Here is a 12,766-nt window from a genome sequence, read left to right on the forward strand (position 1 = left end):
ATTTGCAAGCAAGCAATCGTTCCAAACTAGAGATTTGTAGTAGGCAGAGCCAGATTGATTTTATTTTATATGACATGCATCATATCAAAACAACGTTTTAGTGCCAGAAAAAGCCCAAGGCCCATCGCTGAAACATGAAACATGAGACCAGGTGAAGTTTATCACCATTTTACTAGTTTACCCAAAGAACATGACCGGAACTGCAAACTCATACTTTCCACTCATTTACTAATTGCTTTTCAGCAAACAACATAATCACAGATGTAATTGATAAATCACTGTAACGCTGAAATAAAGTTGAACTAAAGGAGAATTCAGATCACAGGGGACCTGTAAAAGATAAATGTCAGCAGCTACAACGTGAACTTAAAATCCCACTTCATCATTTTATTCAAAGCACTGATGTGAACAGCGAGTTATGGGAATATCCAAAGGAAATCAGCTGGAATGTGTAAACGGGATTGGAGGGTCAGAAGGCAGGGTTCAGGACTGGTTGTACCTGGAGGATGCAGAGAAACGATAACCTGCCACACAGCATGCAGAAATGACCCCTGGGTAATTGTACAATTATGAAATTCCTGTTTTTACAACCAAATGACAAGCTGAAGTGACTAGAGCTGGGTAGAAAGCTGTGGGGTGGTGTGTTTTTCGTTGGGGGAGGAGGGTCTTACTACCTGCTCCCTGCTGTGTTGTTTCTAGTGGTTGATTTGTGACGTTTACAGTGGAAAATCTTTTGGGGAAGCATCTTTTTATAGCAATAATTTGCAGAAGCTCAAGCAAAGACAGTGTTTTGCCAAACGGCATGCCATTTAAACCTCAACTTGGACCTCATCCATGAAAAGAAACAATTTTCCTTTCATAGCTATCACATGCCCGTCAAACCCACGCACAGATGCCTTATTCACACTCGGGTTGCATTAACCTATTCTTTGTTTTACCTTTCATTTGAGAGGTCGTCTGCTTGCTCATTTGATCTGGAATCACAGAACGAATGGGGAAATGTATGGAGAAAAGTCATGGATAAAATCACAAGTACGAAATGTTGCCCTGTATTCCCAGTACAGCTTTTAAACAACGCAAAGCTTTCCATTTACATGATTTATTATATATACGCTAACTAGAATGTACACAATTGACTATTTCTCTTTCTTCCCAACAATCCACCAACTAAACACACACACATGCTACTTTTCCAGGGTTGTAAAGAAGACAAGGCATCGGAATCAAACGGAAATCAGCCAATAACCACAGAGTTTTTTCAAACAAATAAGTATGTTATGGTATGTAACCCCTAGAGCCCAATGTCACGTTCACACACTCAAACTTCAACGCCACGCATAATCCAGACAAAATTACAGAGCTAAACTACATTTATATATATGAGACTGACTCTGCCTAGAGTCAACAAAGAGTCCCTCCCTCTTAGACACTTTTGCTTTTATGTTGCTCAAATTCACATGTTTATGAATCTGCAATTTCATCCTTTTTTCGCAGCCAGAATAAAAGCTAATTTTACAATTTGTGGTTACTTTGCTGTTGTCATGATCCCGTGTTACAGCCGTGGACAAAAACTATTGGTTAAAATGTTAAATGTTAGGTCGCAATAAGGTTTCCTTTTGTAAAGGGCTTATAAAAGTGTTCTTAAATGACTATCAACTAATTTATAAATGCATTATAAATCACTGATAAGCAGTTAGAACTGCACGATTAAAAAGGGTAATTTCAACACAATCCTGCCATATAGTGTGCCATTTAAAACTCACGTTAGCCAGCAGAAATTAAATTAAAAGTGTCACTGAGAAAGAGCTTTGCCTCGAAAACATTTTGAACCTTTGTAAACCTTTCTCACCTGTTTTTTTACGACCTCTGATGAAGCATTGAATAAAATATTTTTTGAGGAGGTGTAAGCCCTGCATATGATCATGTGCGGATTTTAATTTCCTTCATGTGGCTTCATGTTTTTTGGATCTACGCACCGAACTATCTGTGATTATCAACTGTGTATGAAGTCATAAGATCCATGTTCTTCTCACTTCTCAGTCACTACACGACTGTCTGGGATACCATAGATTCTGTTGTGTGCATACTACAGATTTTTATTTTTATTTTTAACTGTAGGTGAGTGATAGTTGGGGCTAAAGTCATGCAGTCTTTACCATATTAGAAATTTTTTTTCTGTGAAGCTTTTGCACTGATTAATTAAAAAGAATCTGTTCATACGAGTCATTTGTTCGCAAATCAAACATCAAAGCTCATACTGTTTGTGTTTGCATTCATGAGATAAATTCTGACAACTCACATAATATGAATCATTTCCTGTCAACTGTAGTCACAGTCTTGAGCGCTTAGAACTAGTGCATCTTGGAGGGACACTGTAACTTACCGCAGACATGTCCAGCTACCTTCAGGCATTGAACAGTACACCTAAATCTACAGTCAGATCAGTGCTAACATAAAACATATCACTACAACTGATGATAGATGATAGTGTAGTATCAGATACATCCAATACTAAAGCAAATGATCCCTCTGAAATCCAACTGGAGTCATAGCACAAATGTTAACACATATGCAAACACACATACCACACACATCACCCAGTGATTTATGTCATGCAACAATGCCCGGCCTCTGACACGGTGATAAAGGGACAGAGTGCATTTGTTCCTACTGTAAGTGGGGTTTTCCCATTACACCACCTACTGACATACATAAGCAGCTGTGGGTTGTACTGTACATCACCTCAGAAACACTGGTAAACTTTACCCCTTCAGGTTATAACCTAGTTCGATACTGGTAGGGTATAATACAAATATGGCTATTCATATGACATTCATATTATATAATATGCCGAAAGCTGCACGTCAAATATTTCTGAATATTCAGTGTTCATAAAGAAATACCCAGATGATGTCCTCTGAATGTGATGGACATTATACTATCCCATGAGACCACAGAACAGGAGTCATCACATTTGTAAATGGCAGAGAACAGCAACACATCCTAACGTCATAGGTGACATAACGATCGCATTATGGCGGATTGTATTCCTACTAAACACCTGAACACTTACATACTATACAGTACACCACCGCTTGAAAAGATTGGGTTCAATAAGATTTTTAATGTTTTTGAAAGTCATTGGACGTCTCTTCTGCTCACCAAAGCTGCAATCATTCTAAAATATAGTAAAACGCTAATACTGTGAAAACTGTTTTCTATTTTTAGATATTTTAAAATGTAATTTATTTCTGTAATGGTAAAGCTGAATCGCACGATCTTTCAGAAATCATTCTAATATGCTCATTTATTTGAATGTTTGTTTTATTATTATCAAAACTGCTTCATACTTTTGTGGAAACTGGGATACATTTTTCTGGATACTTTGATGAATAAAATTCAAAAGAACAGTATTTATTTGAAATATAAATCTTTCGTGAGATTAGAAATGTCTTTCCTCTCACTTTTGATCAATTCATTGTGTCTTTTTTGAATAAATATTAATTTCTTTAAAAAAATCTATCATGACCCCAACATTTTGAAAGGTAGTGTACATTTATTTCCTTGAATGCAGAACTAACTGAAAATCAGCTCATAGAAAAAGCTTTTTCGCCCATTAGGCAGTAACAGTTTGTGTTAGTGGGAGGGACATTTTCATTCTAGAGAGCATTTGATTGGATTAAAATATGTCTAGTGCAGGATGAGTCACCAGCATTTCCCTGAAAAATACTGTAAATTTATAATGCATTTATCTGCAAAATGTGAACGCATGCACTAGCATATGGATGAATTCACAGCTAAAAGGCTTCATAAATACAAGGTTGCGATGATTTACAGGATTCAGCTGCAGTACTCACAGTTTAGGTTTGGGTTTGGTGGGGAGAGGTGGAGCCTTAACTGCTGAAGGCGATGGAGGCGGAGCTGCTGTTTCCTTCACACTTGAAGGTGATTGTAGACTCTCATCTGGTGTCTTGTTTAAGGCCTGACCATTTTGTAGCGGTTTGTCAGGAACACTTTCCTGAGGTTCTTCATCTGCAGAGACCTGAACAGGCAGCGCAGTGACACTGGGCCAGATGTCCAGCTCATTGATCTGGAAGGCCTCAGCACTCGGTGGGGTTTTGGGTGGGACTTCCAACAAACTAATCTCAGTTGATGGAGGGGGTGGAGGCGGGAATGATTGGTTGTCCTCAAACACACTGTCATCCCCAGATACTCCATTACTGGGAAACTCTTCAGCAACTAGAAATCCAAGATAACAGAAGACATAGTACAGTTCATTATAAAGGTGAGAACAGATTTCTTTTCCTATTAAGTGGGAGATGAAATCCAATCGGTCCATATCACAGTGCACTTCAGTGGAATACAGAAGGAAATATGAGTAACCGCGGAAAACCGTTCATAATTTTGTCATTGTTGAACAATCAGTTTTTACAACACTTTAACAATCATTGCAAAATGCTGAAACATTCCTGCAATGGAAGAAAAACTTGTTATAACTACCCGTAATCCTAGATAAACTGTTAATCCACAGCTAAAACCTAATCCAAACCTTTATCAGACATGAAATCTGGCTGAGATTGTCTCAGATTTACTTAAATGGCTCTATAGTAAACTTAAGGCTTAAGGACTCCTGGAAATATAAGTACACCCACTCTATCATTCAGTATAAACATCACAGGCATGCCTCTCCTGTCTTTGTCATATGACACACAGCTATCAGCACATACTGTATCCTCTCTCCTCACCCACACTCCGATCCTGGAGTGTTGTGGATGGGATGTGGCTGGTCGGCCTCATGCAACTGACATGTTTTCAAGATGAACCACAGTGGGCCCCATAAAATGTCATCGAACGATCACAGATGGAGTTGCTATGCCTTTTTTGGAAAGGGCATTTTAGTTTTTTGTTACTGCTTTGTAAATAAAGTCATTACAATTCCTGTGTTACATCACTTATATTTACTACTTACATTTGAGAGCACGCAGTAATGTTGAAACAATCAGCTGACTGTTTACTGGGCTTAATTTTGTTGTTTTCAGAGGTTTATCCTTTGGCTCTATTTCAACTCATGTCATATTACATATTAAACTCAATCAAAAGAATACTGGACTCAAAAGTCATTCATTTTGTGTATTTTGCTATATATTACACTGTTTGATCACTGATTTTTTTTTACTTGAATATGTTGCTTCAAATGTAAACCTCTGTTTGCACCAATATATCACCAGACTACTTATATATTTACATTACCACTTTGATCTCAGATATAGTTATTGTAGATACCGTGTAAACACACCTGGGGTGACAGTGAGTTGTGCCGTGCTATTAACTGAGCCGTATTGGTTGGTTGCAGTGCAGCAAAACAGACCACCGTCTTCAGGGAATGCCTCTGCAATCACCAGTGTACAGATTTCCTCTGCAAGACCAATCACAAGAGCCGTGGATTACAGAATCATCAATACCACATGCAAAACCAGACAAGAAATCAATTAGATCAATTACACATTAACACACATACTGTATAAGCATTCAAATTAATTTGCTCGATAAGCTACTATAACTTCCCGGTTTTACAATATGATCTATTTCTGCAATGGAACATCCAGGAATGCTTTCTCCAGAGATATGAGATTAACATAAATATTTCCTGTAATGAGGGAGGGGTGTAGACAATTAGATAGACAGGTGTGGTGAATCTAGACAGGTAATTGATGGTTACAGAGGTGATTCAATAGCAGAGAGAAGTCTACTGCGGCAGACAGAGGCTGTGTCTCATTCCTTTTCAATGTTTCCTATGAGGTGATTCAGTCAATTCAGTCACTAGCAAGGGCCTTGACCAATAAACACTGAGACAGAAATGACTCAATGACCTGCGACACCATTACAAGTGATGAGGCTCATATTAATGTAGGTGGTTTGGTCAACAACTATTTTTATTTTATTACTTTCATTAGTTTATAATGCATATTCACTCACTGTCACTGTTAAAATGAACAAAACTATTTTATGAACTACTGAACTAGTGAACAGACTGAGTCATACCTAACGATAGAGGTGAGAGTTAAAAGGTGAGCCATACACATGTAAGTGAAAGAATGTGACTCATAAGCCGTGTTGACATGCATGTATCCTGTTCATTTGTTCTGTTAATCAGAGATTTTCAAGTCATATCTCCTCCAAACTGCATATTGCATTGTGATGATGTCACAAATGTTGGGTTTACAGAGAATCATTGTCTTGATAAATCCATAGGTACACTTGTATCTGGAGGAGAGTGTTTTATGAATAAGAGGAGTGGAAAGAGGGGAAAGTGGAAGCAGGAGTAAAGAACTCACCGGGTTCTGCTGCTGATCTTGGCTCTGATGAAAAAAAAAGTGATATGTGAATTAAGTGAGAAACACAAACACCATAACAAATCACTAGTTATCAGTCTACCAGTAAACCAAACATAGTTTCTCAAATAGTTTAAATTACTCAAAGAATAGTTATTCTGTCAACAGAATGGATAACACGTTTACCTTAAACACAAAAGGAAAACATTTTAAGAATATGGTGGTTACTTTGAGGTTTTCAAGTATAAAATAAGCTTGTAAATTTGCACAGTTGCTTTTTGTTTTATACTACTGTTCCCAGAAGAAAATGTAAATAAACAGTTGTAAAAAAAAAAAAAAATTTAATTGTTTTTTATGAGTCATCTGATTGGTGTCGCTCACATGAGATGATGAGTGAATTCATAATAGCCAACTAATTATTGTTCCGTCCACATATTTTTATACAAAATTTATGGTTATCGCATACAAAAACTAAAAATAAAAACGTTGACCGAAAATGTCAAGATACACTTCAAATCTTAAAATATGAACAAAAAGGATGTAACAAATAAATTCCCTGATGCAAGGAAAAAACTTGACTTTGCTCTGAAATATCTGAGCAAAAGTCGGTCATTAAAATGATTCGGTATATTTACCTCCCAAAACTGTCTTTCACGATCAGATACTGCCAAATGCAAAATAACATGACAGTGTTTGTCACTATGATTCGCTTGCACGCTTTGAAGCACAAGTCATTTATTATAAGTTAACATAAGTTAACGTATAATAAGTTTTTTTTACATAAGTTAAATTCACAAATTTGGATGAGAAAAGCAGTGTGTTATCCCTGTCTGCATCTGTTGGTTTAGTTCAGCGCTTGTTTTTACAAATCAAATATGATGCATTTCCTGGATCTTGCAATGTCTGAAAAGTGACATATTGGAGTCTGGTGATTGTCATGGTTCGTCTTTGTCTATTGGTGTAGAGTGAATTGGCCTTAAAAAGCTCTAGTATACATGTAATTTACATACAACTCGATGTTGATACAGTCATGCCCACAAATATTTGCACCCTTGGCAAATATGATCAAATAAGGCTGTGAAAATTCATGTGCATTGTTAATCCTTTAGATTTTTTGTTTAAAAAATTCACAAAATTGTATCCTTTCATTGGATGATAAGAATTTAAAAAGGAGGGCAAATATCATTATGAAATTAATGTTTTTCTCAAATACTCGTCGGCACCCCTAGAAATTCTTATGAGTAAAATGTCTATGAAGTATATTCCTATTCATATTCACAATTTTGAGCACTCCAGCGTGATTATAAACATGAAATCATCCAGCTCTGGCTTCCTGTTTCACAGAAATATAAAGAGGAGGGAAAATAAAGCCCAAATTCCCTTAATAATCCAGCACAATGAGAAAAACCAAAGAATATATTTCTGATGTGCAGCAAAAGATATTGGGGCTTCACAAATCGGTGAAGTGGCTTTAAGACAAGAGCTAGAGCAGTGAAAATTCCCATTTCCACCATCAGGACAATAATTAAGAATTTCCCACCAACAGAAAATGTTACAAAACTGCCTGGAAGAAGACGTGTGTCTATATCCTAATGTGCGGTGAGAAGGAGAGTTTGAGTGGCTAAAGACTCTCCAAGGGTCACAGCTGGAGAATTGCAGAAAATAGTTGAGTCTCTGGTTCAGAAAACCTTTAAAAAAATGTCAAACAGAACCTACATGTGTACAATGAAATATACAGCTGTATGATGTTGTGGGCCTATATTTCTGCTGGAGGTCCTGGACATCTTGTTTAGATAAATGGCATCATGGATTCTATCAAATACCAACGGATAAAAAATCAAAAAGTGACTGACTCTGTTAGAAATCTTATAATGTGCCATGTTTGGATCTTCCAACCATACAATAATCCAAACACAAACCTCAAAAACAACACAGAAATGGGTCACTGAGCTCAAAACCAAGCTTCTGCTACAGCCATTCCAGTCCTCTGACCTGAACCCTACGAAAAATGAGAGGAGTGAACTGAAGAAGCACCAACATGGAGCTGGGAATCTAAAGTTTCTGGACTGATTCTGGATGAAGGAATGGTCTCTGATCTCTTGTGAGGTGTTCTCTAACCTCATCAGGCATTATAAGAGAAAATTTAGAGCTGTTAAACTGGCAAATGGAGGTTTCAAAAAGTATTGAATAAAAGGGTGCCAATAATTGTGTCCAACGAGTATTAGAGAAAAACATTTATTTCATAATGATATTTCCCCCCATTTAAAATTCTTATTATCCAATGAAATGATAAATTTTTGTGAATTTTTTAAATAAAAGATCAAAAGGATTAACAACACAGATGAATTTTCACAACCTTATTTGATCATATTTACCAAGGGTGCCAATATTTGTGGGCATGACTGTATATGACAGCCCAGCGTTTAACAACATTGTGGGATCCCTAATTAAAAGACATGAAGAACAGCAATTAGAACACTTGCTAAAGAACTACTGAATGCCTCTTTAAATTGTTCTCTTACTCTTCTGCAGGATCCGGAAATCAGGGGAGTCCTGGATCTCCTGGCCCTCTCGAAACCACTGAACCTGCAGAGGAAGACTACCTCTCACCCGGCACTCCAGAACCACCACCTGACCTTCAGATGCCTGCGCGTCCTGCAACATCTGCAGAGCAAGAGAAGAGGCAGATTAAAAGGTGTACAATCACTAATTCTGCTCTTTCTTCATCACCTCTTTCATACACAAGTACATACTATTTCAGACTGATGGCATAACAGACATAGAGGCAAGAAGCAACCCATAAAAGTAAAAAAGGCGAAGAGTAGATTGTTTATACATGTGCGTGTGAGTCGGCTTCTGTTGTGTGCTCGTTCTCTTTGAAGTTTGTGTAAGTGTGTGTAGCATGCTTGTGGTTACACGTGATGTGTTAAAGGTTTATTTAAAGTTCAAGTCAAGAAGAATGTCTATGCAATCCAGCCATTTTATTTGTGTGCCTGTTTGTTTAGGACTATGATGATGACACGAAACCATCTATTATAAGAAGGCACATCTTCTCATTAGGAAGATTAAAGTCTCGCAGAAGAAAGATGGAGTGGGATAATGGAGAGATGGTGGGGGCTAAAAAAAATTTTTTTTCTTTAAAGAGGTGGAAAATGATTTAGCACACTAAACAAACATAGTGTTTGGCACTGAACTCTGAACCTCTGCCTAGGCCTGCACATGAGACAGATGACAAATCACACACACACACACACACAGAGAGAGAGAGAGAGAGAGAGAGCATGGAATGGTTTGGAAAAGCTCATACACTGATTAATCAATCCATTTCTCATAATATGTGTGTGTTTTTGAATGCTGCTAGAGATGCTCCCTGTGTGTGTGTGTGTGTGTGTGTGTCCATGTCATTACCTTAGTAAAGGTAGGGGGCGCTTTAACCGGACCATCACCAGCATAGAGTGAAGAAACTGGACTCTGAACCTGAGAGAACGAGACACAACGTGTGGTTATTATGGATCTTTCCGGAGAGCGTCCATCTGCTGTTGTCATTCCTGATTAGTGTACAGACATATTTGTACATGTGTCTGTTTCTCTGTAATTGTAGTAGATAACTTATTACTAGCTTAGTAACTGTACTAACGTATTTCTCGGTTTTAGGATTTTTTCCTGCAGCTCTCTATAGTAGTTTGCAGTTTCAGTGTCAAAAAAAGAGGTATAGTCTGTGTGTGTGTTTCTTACTCTCTGTGGTGTGGTAGAAAGCGGCTGGACCAGAGTGGTGCGATGAGGTTGGGCCTCTGGGCTCTTTGGTGATGATGTGTGTATCGTCAAAGAAACTGAGCTAGTTTTCTTCTTCGCCCTGCATGAGAAAAAATAGTAGCAACACTAAAACAAACCTGATTTAGACCTGAGAGAACCAATCATCAACACTACAAAGTCATTCTTTAAGAAAACATTCACATATAAAGTAAAAAACACTTCTCTCATCTTGCAATGTCCATGTACATTTGAAAAAAAGAAAAATAGAGATTGTGACTGAAAGAAACGGGTATTTTGAGTCATCCTGGCTGAAAGTTGAAAACATTTTGTCAGGCTATGACAAGTCAATCAATCTTTTTGCTCTTTCACAGTCCATTAAAATTTCTTCAAGTGAAGTTACATTTTTATTATATGTGACCCAGTTTAGGGTCACATATAACAAACCAGGCAAAAATATAGATACAGCTGGGTTATATTTTGCCTCAGAATAAATCAGTGGTCCGAATTTGTTTCAGTGCTGGTCAGGGTTATTATATTTCACTAAAACTGAAACCCATTCATCTATCCCTCCATCCATTTCCAAAGTGCTTTATCCTCTGCAGGGTCACGGGAGGCTGGAGCCTATTCTCAGACCATCCTGAATGAATGGCCAGTCCATCTCAGGGCCCACAAACACACACACACACACACACATTCCCACACTCACCTACAGGAAGTTTAGAGTGTTCAGTTCACCTATGCTGCATGTGTTTGGATTGTGGGGGGAAACGGTGATAAAGCAAAAACCATAAAAGCATTTTTGTTACTTATGAATAAATAAAAATGTTAACTTAAATTAAATTGAATAAATAAAAAACTTCAATTTTTTATTTCAACTAGTTTCCAAGGCAAAATTTCTAATTTCTTATCTAGTTTTTTAATGTACAAAGTTTAGTTTAACAATGTACAAAAATATCTAAAACAAAAAAGAAAATTTAAAAAAAGAAAAAACTAAACAGATTTTAAAAATAACAAAAATGACAAAACACAACAAAATGACAACTTAAATTAAAATTAAAATTAAAATGGAAAATATAAAAATAAAATCATTGAAAATTATAATTAAAGCTATAATATACTAAAAACACGAGTGTTAGTATAAAAAAAATGTGTCTACTGTAATGTTACTGATGCCTGGGCAGATCTTTGCCAGACAATGAGAACATTAAATGGAAAGTGATATCATATTTGAGCACATAAAAAAGCTGTATCCACCTCAAATGGGCGGATATAGGTTCATTTAAAGTCTTAACAGTGTTTGTCGGATTCTTAGAACATTAGGTCATTTAATTTAAAGTGGAAGTTTCCAACAGCAAATATATAGAAATATAAGATAAGGCAAGTTAATAAATGGTATAATGTTGCAAATTATTTACATGCTCTCTGTGTGGGGCAATTCCTTCTAACACGCACCACACACACACACACACACACACACACACACACACTCAGTGAAGTAATATCCACTACACTGTGAATTTTCACTATGCAGTTTGCACCTTATAAATGACTTTGGATCTAGTGAGAGCATTATCCCAAATGGGTGCGATGATGTCACTGGGAACCAGAGCCAAGCGCTTAATAATTTGTGTAAACAGAAAGGAAAGATTGATAGGCCAGTAGAGGCAAGAGATGACAGGAAGAGAAATAAGCGGATGAGTTCAGAGGTGACTGAAGGGAGTTCAAGCGATCTCACAAATTAAGAAGATTAGGCAACAAGGTTCCTAAATTCTTGATTGATTATTGGCCTTCTAAGACAGTTCTGGTTATTATTTAAGGTCCCTTCTTTCCCAACCAACCTGCCATGTTCTTCACGAGGAGCAATTCAAACTTGGCTGAGGATAAATTAGGTGCTGTTAGATAATACATCGTCAGGGCCAGGTAAGCTGAGGCCTGAGGTCAAAAGGTCATGTGAGGAAGAACATGCTGAAACACACATACTGTGGCATGGCTCCGGATCTAGACTTCGACACGGATCCTTCACCTTCTGAGTCTGAAGAAGAAGCACCTTCACGGAGAGAAACATAATGAAGAAATGGAAGAGAAAAAACACTAATTCCTGGTTAAAACATTTTAGGCTGTATGCTGCCTTCTTTTTACAGCAAAACAGCATGAATGAAATCCAGTCATTTTTAATAGCAATCCACATGAACAGGAGTTTTGTATAAAGGTGAAAGAGTTTACCAGATGTCACATGAATTGACCATGCTGACCAACAGAAATCTGCTTGGTTTGAAAGTGTCGTCTGTGTATATATAAATTCTTGATGGATTATTGGCCTTCAGAGACTTCCTAATGGCCTTGGCTATTAAGGTCAGTTCATACCCAAACAACCCGCTGCGCGCTTCAGGTTAGATAATAGGAACTTTTATGGCACTTGGTGAATTAGGGGCTATTAGATAATACATAGTTAGGGTCGGTTAAACTGTCAGCTGAGGTCTGAGGTCAAAGGGTCAAAGGCCATATGAGGAAGAAGCTGCATTGATCTTTCACCTTGTGAGTCTGACGATGAAGCATCTTTACAGATTTGATCGCTGAAATTTCACTAATGTTATTGCATAATTTAAATATTTTGTGGTACAGCAAAAAAAAAATTCATATTTATACACATTGTAATAGACATCTATCCATTTCCTACTCTA

At 37.3% G+C, this 12,766-nt stretch overlaps 1 protein-coding gene across 6 annotated transcripts in view; it reads right to left on the reverse strand.

The window, feature by feature from the left end:
* The window catches only part of LOC127983808 (palladin), a 78,710-nt gene that overhangs the window by 32,166 nt on the left and 33,778 nt on the right, over positions 1-12,766 (reverse strand). For 4 of the 6 annotated variants that reach the window (XM_052586155.1, XM_052586157.1, XM_052586153.1 and 1 more), the window contains 8 exons: positions 12,066-12,132; positions 10,068-10,185; positions 9,741-9,809; positions 8,855-8,996; positions 6,336-6,359; positions 5,297-5,416; positions 3,858-4,239; positions 939-974 (listed from right to left, as the gene is read on the reverse strand). In XM_052586155.1, coding sequence (XP_052442115.1) covers positions 939-974; positions 3,858-4,239; positions 5,297-5,416; positions 6,336-6,359; positions 8,855-8,996; positions 9,741-9,809; positions 10,068-10,185; positions 12,066-12,132 — 958 coding nt within the window. The remainder of the gene's footprint in view (positions 1-938; positions 975-3,857; positions 4,240-5,296; positions 5,417-6,335; positions 6,360-8,854; positions 8,997-9,740; positions 9,810-10,067; positions 10,186-12,065; positions 12,133-12,766) is intronic. The other 2 variants (XM_052586154.1, XM_052586156.1) reach the window with 1 other exon arrangement.

Source organism: Carassius gibelio, chromosome B20 (genome assembly GCF_023724105.1).
Source record: "Carassius gibelio isolate Cgi1373 ecotype wild population from Czech Republic chromosome B20, carGib1.2-hapl.c, whole genome shotgun sequence".
NCBI classification, from domain to species: domain Eukaryota; kingdom Metazoa; phylum Chordata; class Actinopteri; order Cypriniformes; family Cyprinidae; genus Carassius; species Carassius gibelio.